Genomic DNA, 17,062 nt, shown 5'->3' with positions numbered 1-17,062 from the left:
CATTGTTGGTACAATTCCATGATCCCAGTGGTCTGTAGCACAGACCCTGGTACTGCCAGACTGCCCTTCCTGGGGTTTCACTGCAGCTGCTGCTGCTGCCAACCCCTCAGACAGGCAGCTGCCCTCCTGGGGTCCAGCCAGGCCTGGCCCAGGATGGCAGAACAAAGAACTTCCTCTGAGAGAGGGTGTGACACCCTCTCCCTTTGGAAAATGGTGTGAAGGCAGGGGAGGAGTAGCCTCCCCCAGCCTCTGGAAATGCTTTGTTGGGCACAGATGTGCCCAATTCTGCATAAGCCAGTCTTCACCGGTTCAGGGACCCCTTAGCCCCTGCTCTGGCGCGAAACTGGACAAAGGAAAGGGGAGTGACCACTCCACTGACCTGCACCTCCCCTGGGAGGTGTCCAGAGCTCCTCCAGTGTGCTCCAGACCTCTGCCATCTTGGAAACAGAGGTGCTGCTGGCACACTGGACTGCTCTGAGTGGCCAGTGCCACCAGGTGACGTCAGAGACTCCTTGTGATAGGCTCCTTCAGGTGTTAGTAGCCTTTCCTCTCTCCTAGGTAGCCAAACCCTCTTTTCTGGCTATTTAGGGTCTCTGTCTCTGGGGAAACTTTAGATAACGAATGCATGAGCTCAGCCGAGTTCCTCTGCATCTCCCTCTTCACCTTCTGATAAGGAATCGACCGCTGACCGCGCTGGAAGCCTGCAAACCTGCAACATAGTAGCAAAGACGACTACTGCAACTCTGTAACGCTGATCCTGCCGCCTTCTCGACTGTTTTCCTGCTTGTGCATGCTGTGGGGGTAGTCTGCCTCCTCTCTGCACCAGAAGCTCCGAAGAAATCTCCCGTGGGTCGACGGAATCTTCCCCCTGCAACCGCAGGCACCAAAAAGCTGCATTACCGGTCCCTTGGGTCTCCTCTCAGCACGACGAGCGAGGTCCCTCGAATCCAGCAACACCGTCCAAGTGACCCCCACAGTCCAGTGACTCTTCAGCCCAAGTTTGGTGGAGGTAAGTCCTTGCCTCACCTCGCTGGGCTGCATTGCTGGGAACCGTGACTTTGCAAGCTACTCCGGCCCCTGTGCACTTCCGGCGGAAATCCTTCGTGCACAGCCAAGCCTGGGTCCACGGCACTCTAACCTGCATTGCACGACTTTCTAAGTTGGTCTCCGGCGACGTGGGACTCCTTTGTGCAACTTCAGCGAGCACCGTTTCACGCATCCTCGTAGTGCCTGTTTCTGGCACTTCTCCGGGTGCTATCTGCTTCAGTGAGGGCTCTTTGTCTTGCTCGACGTCCCCTCTCTCTGCAGGTCCAATTTGCGACCTCCTGGTCCCTCCTGGGCCCCAGCAGCGTCCAAAAACGCCAAACGCACGATTTGCGTGTAGCAAGGCTTGTTGGCGTCCATCCGGCGGGAAAACACTTCTGCACGACTCTGCAAGGCGTGGGGGATCCATCCTCCAAAGGGGAAGTCTCTAGCCCTTGTCGTTCCTGCAGTATTCACAGTTCTTCAGCCTAGTAAGAGCTTCTTTGCACCAACCGCTGGCATTTCTTGGGCATCTGCCCATCTCCGAGCTGCTTGTGACTTTTGGACTTGGTCCCCTTGTTCCACAGGTACCCTCAGTCAGGAATCCATCGTTGTTGCATTGCTGATTTGTGTTTTCCTTGCATTTTCCCTCTAACACAACTATTTTGTCCTTAGGGGAACTTTAGTGCACTTTGCACTCACTTTTCAGGGTCTTGGGGAGGGTTATTTTTCTAACTCTCACTATTTTCTAATAGTCCCAGCGACCCTCTACAAGGTCACATAGGTTTGGGGTCCATTCGTGGTTCGCATTCCACTTTTGGAGTATATGGTTTGTGTTGCCCCTATCCCTATGTTTCCCCATTGCATCCTATTGTAACTATACATTGTTTGCACTGTTTTCTAAGACTATACTGCATATTTTTGCTATTGTGTATATATATCTTGTGTATATTTCCTATCCTCTCACTGAGGGTACACTCTAAGATACTTTGGCATATTGTCATAAAAATAAAGTACCTTTATTTTTAGTATAACTGTGTATTGTGTTTTCTTATGATATTGTGCATATGACACTAAGTGGTACTGTAGTAGCTTCACACGTCTCCTAGTTCAGCCTAAGCTGCTCTGCTAAGCTACCATTATCTATCAGCCTAAGCTGCTAGACACCCTATACACTAATAAGGGATAACTGGGCCTGGTGCAAGGTGCAAGTACCCCTTGGTACTCACTACAAGCCAGTCCAGCCTCCTACAATATGTAACCAATGTACTGGGTCTTAACAATGAAACCAGTGTAACCAATGGCTGAGATCCTAACAGTGAATATGTAACCAATGTTCTGGGTCTTAACAACGAAAAATGTGTAACCAATGGCTGAGATCCTAACAGTGAATATGTAACCAATGTACTGGGTCTTAACAATAAAACCAGTGTAACCAAAGGCAGAGGGTCTGACAGTGAAAACAATATAAATACAGATGAACATTCTGATAGTGAACTGTGTAGCCAATGGCTGAGGCCACTTGAGGCCCTGACAATGGAACATTTTCTCCAATGACTGATAAACATGTAATCATTGATTGAGGTCTTGACACTGAGATATATAACCAGTGACTACAACCCTGATGATGTATCTATGGAACCAGTTACGGAGGATCTGAATCAGCAGTCGAACTGCATTAAAAAAAGTATAAGAACTGTCCTGCTGCTTGCAGAGGGGGCGGGGGGTCAGTGAATGTGGAGGTGAGGTCAAAGGTGTGGGTAAAAAACCTTATATTCTGTAAGTTTGTTTGGTCCTTCACCTTCAGGTACCAACATTTCAAATAACTTACAGCATAAATGAAAAATAAATTTAAAAAAGTTGAGTAAATCGGTGGTGAGTGTACTATTGTGTATTCTGAAACGTCTATTAGTTAATGCACTGCAGAGGTCTGTGTGTAACCAGAAAGCCACAGAATAAAGTATTGGTTGGTGTGCTGGACAATAGTGGCTTGTGTATTGTTAGTGGTACGAGGGCCCAGCCTGACACAGGAAGCACTGACGACATCGATGTCATTCTGTTAAACTTCTATTACACACAGTATCAGATAGACTGCTACCAAACGTGGAATAAGGTTTTAGATAAAATGGTGCCTCCAAATGTAGATTTCAGTAATACCCAGACTGGATGTAATGATTTATTGTTTATATAACTGCCCTGAAAAGCACACCTTTCATAGCTCAGCTGGTAACTCCCTTGCACTACCACTGGAAAAGAATAAATGTTTGTCATCACAAAGCTTCTTGTGATTTCATCAATTAAACCACCACCGGCCCCCAAGCCCCTTTGCATTTGCAGATTAACCAGGTGTGTGCATTTGAATTTCTTTCAGGCAAGTAGGCACCCTGCCAAGAAGGCCTGTTTATTGTAAAGCTGCCTGCCCCTCCCTCGGTTTCACAGCACACAAGAGCCCCTGAATTAAACTTCAAGTGAAGCATTTGCACTATTGAAATGTACCATTCCAGGAAGGTTATCTTTGAACAAAAAGTAGGGAAACTGTTTTCATGAATTAAAAAGTAGGCCACGTAATACCCCTCCGATCCCCCCTCTTTGACCACTGGTCTGAAGATGAAACAGTTGTGACCCGTTACAGGTGTATTTCAAGTGAACCATCTATATCCAATGGAAGAGGTCCTAACAAGACAACATTATAGCAAACACTGCTAAGATACTGTGCAGAATAATTTATACACTTTTGAATTAAAGCCTTGATAGATCATTGTGACCTTTAATTATCTCTCAACTTGCTTTGCAATAAATATTTTTAAACCCTTGGGTCATCGTTTGTCTCAACCGCTGGATGTTTCCCCTCACCTGTATCCCCTCTACCCACCAGGTCACTGCTGTTCAAGCTCTCAAAGCTCTTCTTGCCACTCAGTGGATTTCTGATCCTAGGGTCTTCCCCCTCCAGCCCACAGTGCTGATCCCCTCTCCACAGAGCACTCTAGGAGTCTTGGGTTGGTGAACAGCTTTCGCGTGCCAATGCACAGATGCGTGACTTGCTTAGTGTGTTCCACGTGACTGCATCCCAACACCTGCAGCAACTTCATGTCCTCAGGTCATGGCCTCAGTCCCAGACTGTAACTACATTAGAGCAGTCAGTGACCAGGGACTTACCATGTGCCTGCCTTTGACTGTGACTTGGCCTCAGACCCAGAACTGACCCTGAGCTCCCTCATAAGAAACACCTTGTTTGGTTCTTCGATGACTCAAGGAGATAATGAGTAGTGTTGGGTAAAATGTTCAGAATAATGACACCTGATCATCTCTCCCCACAGAGAACAATGTTTCTTCCTGGATTTGTAGATGGCTACTTCTTCTTAAATAGTCCTGAAAAGCTCCTGAAAGCGAAACAGATTAATCAGCTCCCACATCTTCTGGGATGTAACGACGATGAGTTTGGGTGGATTCTGCCAAATGTAAGACCTGGTGCCTTCTCTGCAATAAGTGATAGAATCTCTGATTATACTGTCCTAGCTCTGCTTAATTCTCCAGGGGCTGCTGCATAACTTTCTTTCCTTCTCCACATAGTATACATTGCATGTTACATTTCCTGACCTCCAATCCTGCACCCGGTATGCATTCCATGCTTCATCTCATGAGATCCAACCCTCCACATGGTATGCATTGCATGCTTCATCTCATGAGATCCAACCCTCCACATGGTATGCATTGCATGTTTCTGTTCATGAGATCCAACCCTCCACACGGTGTGCATTGCATGCTTCAACTCATGAGATCCAACCCTCACATGGTATGCATTGCATGTTTCTGTTCATGAGATCCAACCCTCCACATGGTATGCATTGCATGTTTCTGTTCATGAGATCCAACCCTCCACACGGTATGCATTGCATGCTTCATCTCATGAGATCCAACTCTCCACCTGGTATGCATTGCATGTTTCTGTTCATGAGATCCAACCGTCCACACGGTATGCATTGAATGCTTCATCTCATGAGATCCAACCCTCCGCATGGCATGAATTGCATGCTTCATCTCATGAGATCCACCCCTCCACATGGTATGCATTGCATGTTTCTGTTCATGAGATCCAACCCTCCACAAAGTATGCATTACACGTTTCATCTCATGACATGCAAGCCTCTACAATGTAAGCATTGCATGTTTCATCTCATGAGATCAATCCGCCACACGGTGTACATTGCACGTTTCATCTCATGAGATCCAATAAATTAACCAAACAGAAGTTTCATAAACAAGGAAAGCTGAGCTCACTTTGCTCTGTACCAAGACTAGATCTCATTGTGTGCACCTTGTTACCTTGCAGTTAATGAATCTGACAGATCTACGGAACGGGTTGGATAAGGAAAATGTAGACACCGCAATGGGGGCAGTCCGTGGATTGCTGGTAAGTGCTCCCATCCTTTGGAAATCAATCTCCCTGCAATGATCTATGGATTTTATGTTCTCAAAGTTTGTGTACCTAATTAGTTTTATAAACCAGTTACTCTATTAAGACATTGCGCAGACGTTTCTTAGTGAGTTGATTTGCTGTTTTTGTAAAGTAATAGGTGTACACCAAGGGTCGTAGCGGTCTCTTGAAGAAACATCAACCCTGCCTCCCAGCCCAACTTCATCAGGGAAATGAAGAGATGCCTTTTAACAAGAGAAAAATAAATAAAATAATCAATGTCCAGTTCGTAGCTTGGGGTCTAGCAATTCATTAAACCAAGTGCAGGTCAGCCAGTGTTTCCAGCAGGAAGCCTGTAGGTCTCTTTCCCACCACCACACGTTTCAGGAGACTTCTAGTTCAATGTAGCTGCAGGGCCTACAGTTGTGTCAAATAGGCCTGAGGGAGTCCCCTTCCAGGAGATGGATCCTCAAGGTTCCTAGAGAGCTGTGAAGCCTCTGGTGGTTTTTCCATCACCAGGATCTGCCGTAGGCGGGAATGCCATTTAAAATCTGGGGCGTCTGTCTTCTTCAAGGATGCTTGCTGTAGCAGTTTACGCAGCTCCCGAGCAGCTACTGAGCAGCTCCTGGCTATTAATTTGTCAGCCCTTGATTGATAGTCAAATTAGCATTGGTAGGAGTCCTCAAATAATATACATTGGGGTGAGTCTCCCCCTCTTGGGCTTATATATCGTGGCCCATGCTACTGGTCCTATCGATATGGACCCCGGCTGCCTCTGACTCCGGTGTACTCCAGTCTGCTAGGATGCGGAGCTATGAACCCGCACAGTAGGTGTAGATGTCTGGTCCTCCCTTCTCTCTAGGATTGCATAGGACTCTGTAGGCCACTCCTGGCTTTCTCCAGATGTATTTCAACACCTTTCAGGTGGCCAAATAGGAATGTTGGTGCATTAACGGGCAGGGCCTGGAACATCTACAGAAGTTGTGGTAAAATATTAATTTGCAGCTCACTGATCCTCCCTATCCAGGATACCAGTAGGTTACCCCACTTTTGTAGGTCTCACTTAACACCTGCTAAAAAGGGATAGGACATTAAGGGGCATATTTATCAAAAGTGGCACTGCACCTAGTGCATCACCACTTTTCTTGCGCCCCTTAGCGCCCCCCTGAAGCCACCATGGTAGCTCAGTATTTATAATACGGCGCGCTATGGTGGTAGTTAGGGTGACTAGCGTCATAATTTGTAACGCTAGACTGGCGCTTTGCAGGATTAGCGTTACAAATTATGATGCTAATCCTGCAAAGCACCCAGAGGCCCATTGAAATCAATTGGAGCCTCTTTTTAACGCCAGCCCTTAGCAGGTGTTTGGATTCTGTGCAATTTTGAGCGAGCAAGGGGCCCACATCTGGTCGTACCCTTAGCCACTGAGAGGACCTTACCTCAGTCACACACAAGGTGATGGGAGGGTTGCTTGCAGAGAGTCTACAACACTGGCAGTCACTCTTGGAAGGGTTCCAGTCCACTGTTTTCCACCCACTAATTCCTCTCTTTTTGTGTGAAACACACTGCCCCTTCCTTCCTTGAAGGGAAATGTACTGAAAAGGTTTGTGGTTAATAACCATCCTATTGAATGTATGATGGAACAACGAATGCTGGAACCGCACATGCCTGAATAACGCGGTCAGAACAACAACCGTGTTGTTATCACGCATGCCTTTACCACGCATGCCTTTACAACAGTTTTATGTTGTAAAAGCATGCCTAGTAAAGTCATGTGTGGGAACGGTATGCTTGTTTCTAGCATGCGACCCCCACCTGTCCTAAGGCCCAGAAGTACCCCACCCCTAATACTAAAACTACCCCGGATACCTCCCACCCACCCTGAGCCCTAAACCCTTCCCTGATCTCACCCGCCCGCCCTAAAAACTACCAACCCCTCACCCTGTCCCCGCCACCCCACCCCCAAAAACCAAACTACTCCGATCCCCCACCCCCAAAAACACTAACAACCCCGATTCCCCCACCGCCAAAAACACTAACTACCCTGTGTAGGAGGCTGGCCTGGCTCATAGTGGGTACCTGACGGTACTTACACTTTGAGCCAGGTTCAGTTATCCCTTATTAGTAGATTAGTAGTGTTCTAGCAGTTTAGGCTGATAGAGGTAGCTATAGCAGAGCAGTTTAGGCTGAACTAGGAGACATGCAAAGCTCCTACTATACCACTTATATCATATAGCACTATATCATATGAAACACAATGCTCAGAGTTACTAAAAATAAAGGTACTTTATTTTAGTGACAATATGCCCAAAATATCTCAGAGGATATACTGCCTTAAATACAAAAAATATGCACAAACACCAAAATCAGGTAAGTAAACAGTTAGAAAACTAGTGCAAACACTGTAGAATACAATAGGATGCAATAGGCCTAGGGGCAACACAAACCATATATTGCAAAAGTGGAATGCGAACAACGAATGGACCCCAGGCCTAGTGTAGTTTGTAGAGGGTTGCTGGGAGTGTAATAAAAGACTAAGGGTGTCCAAGATGCCCCACCCCAAGACCCTGAAAAGTACGAATAAAGTTACCCTACTACCCCAGAAACACAGTAAAGTCGTGATAGGGGATTCTGCAAGGACAACAACTGACTGCAAAGCACTGAAGAGGGATTCCTGGACCTGAGGACCTGCAAAGAGTCACGCAAGTGTCCGGGGGGGGGCAGGAGCCCACTAAAGCCCGGATGGAGGTGCAAAAGGGCTGCCTCCGGGTGAAAGAAGCTGAAGATTCTGCAACAATGGAAGATGCCAGGAACGTCTCCTTTGCACAGAAGATTTCCCACGGCGTGCTGGAGGATACAGAGTTGTTTCCATGCAGAAAGGCCGCAAACAAGCCTTGCTAGCTGCAAGATTCGCGGTTGAGGAAAATGGGTGCTGGCCAGGCCAAGGAAGGACCAGGAGGTTGCCCCTTGGAGGATGAGATAGAGGGGGCGCTCAACAGCACAGTGAGCCCACGCAGAAGCAGGCAGCACCCACAGAAGCACTTGAGCAGACGTTCAAGAAATCTGAGCACGGTGGTTGTCTCAACACTACAAAAGAGGGTCCCACAAAGCCAGTGGTCAACTCAGCGAGTTGAGCAATGCAGGACGGAGTGCTGGGGACCTGGGCTATGCTGGGCAAGAAGGATTTCATGCACAAGTGCACAGAAGCCCAAGCAGCTGCAGTTCACATAATACACAGGAATACTGTCTGGTGTGGGGAGGCAAGGACTTACCTCCACCAAATTTCGACAGAAGGACCTCTGGACTGTCGGGGTCACTTAGATCCAGCTCCTGTGTTCCAGGGACCACACTCGTCAAGATGAGAGGGGACCCAGAGGACCGGTGATTGTAGGAGGGTGGCCTGGCTTGTAGTGGGTACCAGAGGTACTTACACCTTGTGCCAGGTCCAGTTATCCCTTATTAGTGTAGAAGAGGTGTTTCTAGCAGCTTAGGCTGATAGAAGGTAGCTATGGCAAAGTAGCTTAGGCTGAACTAGGAGACATGCAAAGCTCCTACTATACCACTTATATCATATGCACAATATCATAAGAAAACACAATACACAGAGTTACTAAAAATAAGGTTACTTTATTTTAATGACAATATGCCACAAGTATCTCAGTGAGTATCCTCAGTAAGAAAATAAGTAATATACACAAGTTATATGTACACAAACCCAAAATAGGTAAGTAAGAGCAAGAAAAGTAATGCAAACAGTGTAGAATTACAATAGGTTGCAATAGGAGCACATAGGTATAGGGGCAACACAAACCATATACTCCAAAAGTGGAATGCGAACCACAAATGGACCCCAAACCTATGTGAGCTTGTAGAGGGTCACTGGGACTGTAAGAAAACAGTGAGCGTTAGAAAAATAGCCCACCCCAAGACCCTGAAAAGTAGGTGTAAAGTGCACCTACAACCCCCAGAGAGCACGGAAGTGGTGATAGGGGGATTCTGCAGGAAGAACAAACACCGGCAATGCAACAACAGTGGATTTCTGGACCTGAGTACCTGTAAGACAAGGGGACCAAGTCCAAGAGTCGCAACAGTGTCGAGAGTGGGCAGGAGCTCAGGAAATGCCAGCTGAGGGTGCGAGGAAGCTGCCAATGGATGGAAGAAGCTTGGTGTTTTGCAAGAACGAAGAGGACTAGGAACTTCCCCTTTGGTGGATGGATGTCGCACGTCGCGAAGAAGCTTGCAGAGGTGTTCCCACGCAGAAAGACTGCAAACAAGCCTTGCTAGCTGCATGGGTCGCGGTTAGGGTTTTTGGATGCTGCTGTGGCCCAGGAGGGACCAGGATGTCACCACTTGGATGAGGAGACAGAGGGGTCACCCAGCACAAAAGGGAGTCCCATGACACCGGAGGACAACTCAGAAGGTTGTGCACTGCAGGTTAGAGTGTCGGGGACCCAGGCTTGGCTGTGCATGAAGGAAATCCTGGAAGAGTGCACAGGATCCGGAGCAGCTGCAAATCACGCAGTACCCAGCAATGTAGTCTAGCGTGGGGAGGCAAGGACTTACCTTCACCAAACTTGGACTGAAGAGTCACTGGACTGTGGGAGTCACTTGGACAGAGTTGCTGAGTTCAAGGGACCAAGCTCGTCGTGCTGAGAGGGGACCCAGAGGACCGGTGATGCAGTCTTTTGTTGCCTGCGGTTGCAGGGGCAAGATTCAGTTGACCCACAGGAGATTTCTTCAGAGCTCCTGGTGCAGAAAGGAGGCAGGCTACCCCCAGAGCATGCACCACCTGGAAACAGTCGAGAAAGCCGGCAGGATGAAGCGATACAAGGTTGCTAGTACTCATCTGGATCCTTTGTTGTGGTTTTGCAGGTGTCCTGAGCAGTCAGTGGTTGATCCTTTGGCAGAAGGTGAAGAGGGAGATGCAGAGGAACTCTGGTGAGCTCTTGCATTCGTTATCTGAAGAATTCCCCAAAGCAGAGACCCTAAATAGACAGAAAAAGAAGGTTTGGCTACCTAGGAAGGAGGATTGGCTACTAAGAGAGGTAACAGCCTATCAGAAGGAGTCTCTGACGTCACCTGCTGGCACTGGCCACTCAGAGCAGTCCAGTGTGCAAGCTACACCTCTGAATCCAAGATGGCAGAGGTCTGGGGCACACTGGAGGAGCTCTGGGCACCTCCCCTGGGAGGTGCAGGTCAGGGGAGTGGTCACTCCCCTTTCCTGTGTCCTGTTTTGCGCCAGAGCAGGGCTGGGGGATCCCTGGACCAGTGTAGACTGGCTTATGCAGAGATGGGCAGCATCTGTGCCCATCAAAGCATTTCCAGAGGCTGGGGGAGGCTACTCCTCCCAGCCATTACACCTATTTCCAAAGGGAGAGGGTGTTACACCCTCTCTCAGAAGAAATCCTTTGTTCTGCCTTCTTGGGCCAGGGCTCCCTGGACCCCAGGAGGGCAGAAACCTGTCTGAGGGGTTGGCAGCAGCAGCAGCTGCAGTGGAGACCCCGGAAAGGCAGTTTGGCAGGACCCGGGTTCTGTGCTAGAGACCCGGGGGATCATGGAATTGTCTCCCCAATGCCAGAATGGCATTGGGGTGACAATTCCATGATCTTAGACATGTTACATGGCCATGTTCGGAGTTACCATTGTGACGCTATACATAGGTAGTGACCTATGTATAGTGCACGCGTGTAATGGTGTCCCCGCACTCACAAAGTCCGGGGAATTTGCCATGAACAATGTGGGGGCACCTTGGCTAGTGCCAGGGTGCCCACACACTAAGTAACTTTGCACCCAACCTTCACCAGGTGAAGGTTAGACATATAGGTGACTTATAAGTTACTTAAGTGCAGTGGTAAATGGCTGTGAAATAACGTGGATGTTATTTCACTCAGGCTGCACTGGCAGGCCTGTGTAAGAATTGTCAGATCTCCCTATGGGTGGCAAAAGAAATGCTGCAGCCCATAGGGATCTCCTGGAACCCCAATACCCAGGGTACTTCAGTACCATATACTAGGGAATTATATGGGTGTACCAGTATGCCAATGTGAATTGGTGAAATTGGTCACTAGCCTGTTAGTGACAATTTGGAAAGCAGAGAGAGCATAACCATTGAGATTCTGGTTAGCAGAGCCTCAGTGAGACAGTAGGGCATCACACAGGGAACACATACATATAGGCCACAAACTTATGAGCACTGGGGTCCTGGCTTGCAGGGTCCCAGTGACACATAACAAACATACTGACAACATAGGGTTTTCACTATGAGCACTGGGTCCTGGCTAGCAGGATCCCAGTGAGACAGTGCAAACACCCTGACATATACTGACAAACAGGCCAAAAGTGGGGGTAACAAGGCTAGAAAGAGGCTACTTTCTCCCAGTGATGCAGAGATTTGGAGCCTGCGTTAGCAGGGGGAAGATTCCGGCGACCCACAGGAGATTTCTTCTTGGCTTCCAGTGCAGGGTGAAGGCAGACAGCCCTCAGAGCATGCACCACCAGGAAACAGTCAAGAAAACCGGCAGGATGAGGCGCTACAATGTTGCCAGTAGTCGTCTTGCTAGTTTGTTGCGGTTTTGCAGGTGTCCTGGAGCAGTCAGCGGTCCATCCTTGGCAGAAGTTGAAGAGAGAGATGCAGAGGAACTCTGGTGAGCTCTTCCATTCGTTATCTGAAGAGAAACCCACAGGAGAGACCCTAAACAGCCCTCAGAGGAGGATTGGCCACCTAACCAGGTAAGCACCTATCAGGAGGGGTCTCTGACATCACCTGCTGGCACTGGCCACTCAGAGGCCTCCATTGTGCCCTCACACCTCTGCATTCAAATGGCAGGGGTCTGGGACACACTGGAGGAGCTCTGGGCACCACCCCTGGGGTTGTGATGGACAGGGGAGTGGTCACTCCCCTTTCCTTTGTCCAGTTTCGCGCCAGAGCAGGGGCTAGGGGATCCCTGAACCGGTGTATACTGGTTTATATAAGAAGGGCACCATCTGTGCCCTTCAAAGCATTTCCAGAGGCTGGGGGAGGCTACTCCTCTCAGGCCCTTAACACCTATTTCCAAAGGGAGAGGGTGTAACACCCTCTCTCAGAGGAAATCCTTTGTTCTGCCTTCCTGGGACTGGGCTGACCAGACCCCAGGAGGGCAGACGCCTGTCTGAGGGTTGGCAGCAGCGGTAGCTGCAGTGAAAACCCTAGAGAGCTAGTTTGGCAGTACCCGGGGTCCATGCTGGAGCCCCAGGGATGCATGGATTTGGCACCGCAGTACCACATTTGTCATGGGGGGCAATTCCATGATCTTAGACATGTTACATGGCCATGTTCAGAGTTACCATTGTGAAGCTACATGTAGGTATTGACCTATATGTAGTGCACACGTGTAATGGTGTCCCCGCACTCACAAAGTCCGGGGAAATTGCCCTGAACAATGTGAGGGTACCTTGGCTAGTGCCAGGGTGCCCTCACACTTAGTAACTTTGCACCCAACCTTCACTCAGTGAGGATTAGACATATAGGTGACTTATACGTTACTTAAGTGCAGTGTAAAATGGCTTTGAAATAATGTGGATGTTATTTCACTCAGGCTGCATTGGCACTCCTGTGTAAAAATTGTTTGAGCTCCCTATGGGTGGCAAAAGAAATGCTGCAGCCCATGAGGATCTCCTGGAACACCAATACCCTGGGTACCTGGGTACCATATACTAGGGAATTATAAGGGTGTTGTGCTATGCATGGACATATATGTATTTACTTATGAAGTGAGGTACAAGATCCAGGATGTTGAGGGTGGAGTCGTGGAGGGGGGTCCGAGGGATGTCCGCATAGTTGTCCTTGACAGTTTGGAGCTCATGGGGACGGGTCTGATAATTCTGCACTGGTCTGACTAATGTAACTTAGATAGAGAGAGGAGGGTTGGAGGGGAGAGGGGGAGGGCATTGCAACCTAGGGGAGGGAGATGGGAAAAACGGGGTTGTTGATTACAATTTTAAACATTATGGGGTTGAGGGGTTCCGTCCGGGGTGGGTGATCCAGGGATCGGGGAGGGAAGAAAAAGGGGTTGACATGAGGAGTAGAAATAGAAATGGGGATACGTAAAGGCGAGGTATACGATATAAGATATCAGAAGAAGGGGGAGGAGGAAGAAAGGAGGAGAAGGGGGAAAAACCTAGTCAGCATCTGTCGACTGTCCACCAGCTGATATGAGGCGGGGGTGGTGTGAGTGAGAAAGGTGCTGAGTGTAGGGGGGAGGGTCTTGTCAATTATGGTCCTGTCAGGAAGGGACTCCAGACTTCTGTAAACAGGGCCGCCAGATCTTGTAGGTTGTAAATTACCTGTTCATAAGTGGCGGTTTGTATCATGGCAGTCATCCATTCTGTCGGTGTAGGGGCGGCGCTGGATCTCCAGTGCCGGAGTATGCAGATTTTGGGTGTGGCAATTGCTGTGTGCAGTAATCTCTGCTGTGATTGTGGCAAGGGGGGGCACGGCCGCATATCATGGAGAAGGATAAGTGACAGCAGTATTGGGTGTGGTATCTGAAGGGAGTCCGCCAGGGTGTGGCACACAGCGTCCCATAAGGGTTTTATCGATGGGCAGCGGCACAGGATGTGTAGTAGGTCACAGTGAGGGTCTGCGCATCGCCAGCAATTTGCATGTGGTATCAGACCTGCTCTGAAGAGCCTCATGGGGGCCCAGAACCAGTCCTCGAGGACTTTGAATAGACAAAACTTCAGTCGGGCCTCGCAGGTGCCTCTATCGAGTGCTTCCAGGATGTCCGACCAGTCCTCCTCGGTATATGTAGTCCCAAGCCGGTCTTGCCACTTGAGGCGTAAACTTTCAAGGAGGGGTTGTGAGTAAAGGTGATTGACTAGCACTCCGTATAAGTCTGCCATCACAACTTTGTGGCGACCCCATGTCTGTAGATAGGCGATAATTGGTGAGGCCTTGACCTCCCACGAAAGGGTTCCCAGTACTTTATGTAGACAATGTTGGAGCTGTAGGTATCTCCATTCTTGACTGTTATGTATATTGAACTCTTCCCTTAAGTTGGCGAAGGGCCGGAGCCGATAGCCATCTATGATTTGGGCTATGCAGCTGATGCTGGCATTACTCCATTTGGGCCATTTTAGGGTACTTCCCCCTATTTTAATGCTTTTGTTTCCCTCTACAGGAGCTTAGGTGTATAAAAAGGGGTGTACTCCTAGGAGACGATGAGCCCTAGGCCACGCCGCATTTGTTGCCGTAAGGGCAGGATTAGGCAGTTGGGGGCGGTCTGTGTACATCCCTCCTAGTCCTTCGCGCTGGTCCCGTAGGAATTTCTCTGTGGCTACCCACTGTGGGGGATCCGGAGTTCCGGGAAGTAAATATGCCAGTTGCGATAGCTGTATGGCTAGTGAGTATTGTTCCACTGAGGGGAGACCTAGACCTCCACAGGATCGCCGTGCCAGTATCTTTGCTGGTGTCAGCCTTGGGCGTGTAGAGCCCCAAACAAAAGCTCTTATTAAGGCATCAATCCTCCGGAGCAAGGTAAGGGGTACATGCAGAGGAAGCATGCACAGTATGTACGTGAAGTCCGGGAGGGTGACCATCCTGACTGTCTGCGTCCTGCCCAACATAGAAAGTCCCAATAACGACCATTTAGCAAAGTCCCGTGCCATCCGGGATACAAGAGGGTCTAGGTTATCCCTAACCATGTGCTCCAGGCCCCGGTTGACAAGTGTTCCCAGATATTTGAGGCGTGTCGGAGTCCATTTGAATGGGAGACCGTGGATTGCGGCTCTCCTCGTTATTCGTGAGAGGGGTAATGATTCACTCTTGTCCCAGTTTACCCGGTATCCAGATAGGGACGCAAATTCCTCTATGATTGAGAGCAACAATGGCAGGGACCTTTCTAGATCAGACAGGGTGAGCAAGATATCATCAGCGTAGGGATAGATTTTGGAGGTGCCGTCTAGTAGAAGGATACCTCGTATCTGCTGGGAGTTTCGTATGGTGGCTGCTAGGGGGTTCCATTGCTAGCAGGAACAGGAGCGGTGATAAGGGGCAACCCTGTCTCGTGCCTCTTCCAATGGGGAATGTATCCAATAGGAAACCCCCACAGTTAACTTGCGCCGTAGGGTGGTCATACAGTAAGCGAACTTTGGAGATAAATTGTTCTCCGAGACCGAAGTGTTTCTTAGTAGCGAACAGGTAGGGCCATTCGATGCAGTCGAACGCCTTCTCCGCATCGAGGGACAGAGCCAAGGCTTCCTCCAACATGTTTAGTGATTCATATAGGGTGTGACAGAGAGTGCGCATATGGTTTCTGGATGTGCGGCCGGGTACGAACAGCACCTGGATGTTATGGATCAGGGAAGGTATCACTTTGCGCAAGCGAGCCGCCAAGACACTGGCCAAAAGTTTGACGTCTCCGTTCAGGAGGGAGATGGGGCGATAGCAGCTGCAGAGTAGGGGGTCTCTACTCGGTTTGGGTAGGACAACAATTGTGGCTTTATTGGACAGTGCACCTAAGGAGCCCTCTTGACATGCCTCTACGAGTGCCTCATGTACAGCAGTGACTGCCTCTTCCCCTGCCAATCTGTGGAATTCAGTAGGGAAGCCATCCTCACCCGGAGATTTGTGGTAGGGGAAATTTTCAATAGCTTGCGCTATTTCTTCCCTACTTATGTCGCCCTCTAGGAGAGCCTGGCCCGCCTCTGAGAGGCGGGATAGTTTAGCCGTGGTGAGAAAGGTCTCAGTTTGCGCATTGTTGGTCGTTCTTTCAGGGCTGTAGAGATGGTGGTAAAAGGCTGCAAATTCATTTTCGTTGTGTGCCATTCTCGTCATAATGCGTAGGACGGCTGGGCGGTGTATTGCCTGGTGAGACTCTGGATGTCGTCTTCTAGGGTTAGTTGGCGTGTTATCCTTTCCTTATTAGCCAGTGCTGCGTTGCGCATCATATTACCTCTCAGAGTTGCCTTCGCCGCCACCCAGAGAACTCTCTTGGAGGCCACAGTGCCAGCGTTGTCGGCCATGTATGTGAATACATGGGTCTTCAGTTGTTCTTTCCCTTGGGAGGAACGGTATCAATGCACCGCGAAGCGCCATGGTTTGCGACCAGGGGAGGCAAGGCCCGTTTAGGGGAGTGGTCTGAAAGTCCGCTTTCAAGTATACCAGTATCTTGGAGTTGGGGAACTACGGTGTGCAACACTAAGAAATAGTCCAGGCGAGATTGGGTGCCGTGGACAGGCGACAAGAATGTATATTCCTTGTCCTTTGGGTGTATCAGTCTACAGTAGTCAACCAAGCCTGCATCAGTAGTTAAGTCCGTCAGCAGTGCCCTGCCGTGGTTGTTGCCCCTATCGATAGGGCCCGTCTTGTCTAATATGGCATCCCGGGCGAGGTTCCAGTCTCCCCCTATGATGTAGCGGGTGGTCCCTATTTCAGTCAGGAGGCGGTTTAATTGTAGGAAGAAAGATTGCTTAGTGCCGGTCGGTGCATAGACTGAGCCCACACATAGAAAGGTGTCTCCTATTTTCAGTTTTGCAAATACGTATCTCCCCTCCGGGTCGTTCCATGTTTTGATGATTATAACCGGGAGGGATTTACGTAGCAGTATCGCTACCCTGCATTTGCGGGGGGTACCTCCTCCGGGCCTC

General features: G+C 49.3%; 1 protein-coding gene across 1 annotated transcript in view; it reads left to right on the top strand.

The window, feature by feature from the left end:
* The window catches only part of LOC138262283 (cocaine esterase-like), a 303,060-nt gene that overhangs the window by 221,880 nt on the left and 64,118 nt on the right, over positions 1–17,062 (top strand). The window contains exons 8-9 of the mRNA XM_069212178.1: positions 4,341–4,481; positions 5,354–5,434. Coding sequence (XP_069068279.1) covers positions 4,341–4,481; positions 5,354–5,434 — 222 coding nt within the window. The remainder of the gene's footprint in view (positions 1–4,340; positions 4,482–5,353; positions 5,435–17,062) is intronic.

Source organism: Pleurodeles waltl, chromosome 10 (genome assembly GCF_031143425.1).
Source record: "Pleurodeles waltl isolate 20211129_DDA chromosome 10, aPleWal1.hap1.20221129, whole genome shotgun sequence".
NCBI classification, from domain to species: Eukaryota; Metazoa; Chordata; class Amphibia; order Caudata; family Salamandridae; genus Pleurodeles; species Pleurodeles waltl.
The sequence above is the reverse complement of the archived record's forward strand: the minus strand, read 5'-3'. Positions and strand labels throughout refer to the sequence as shown.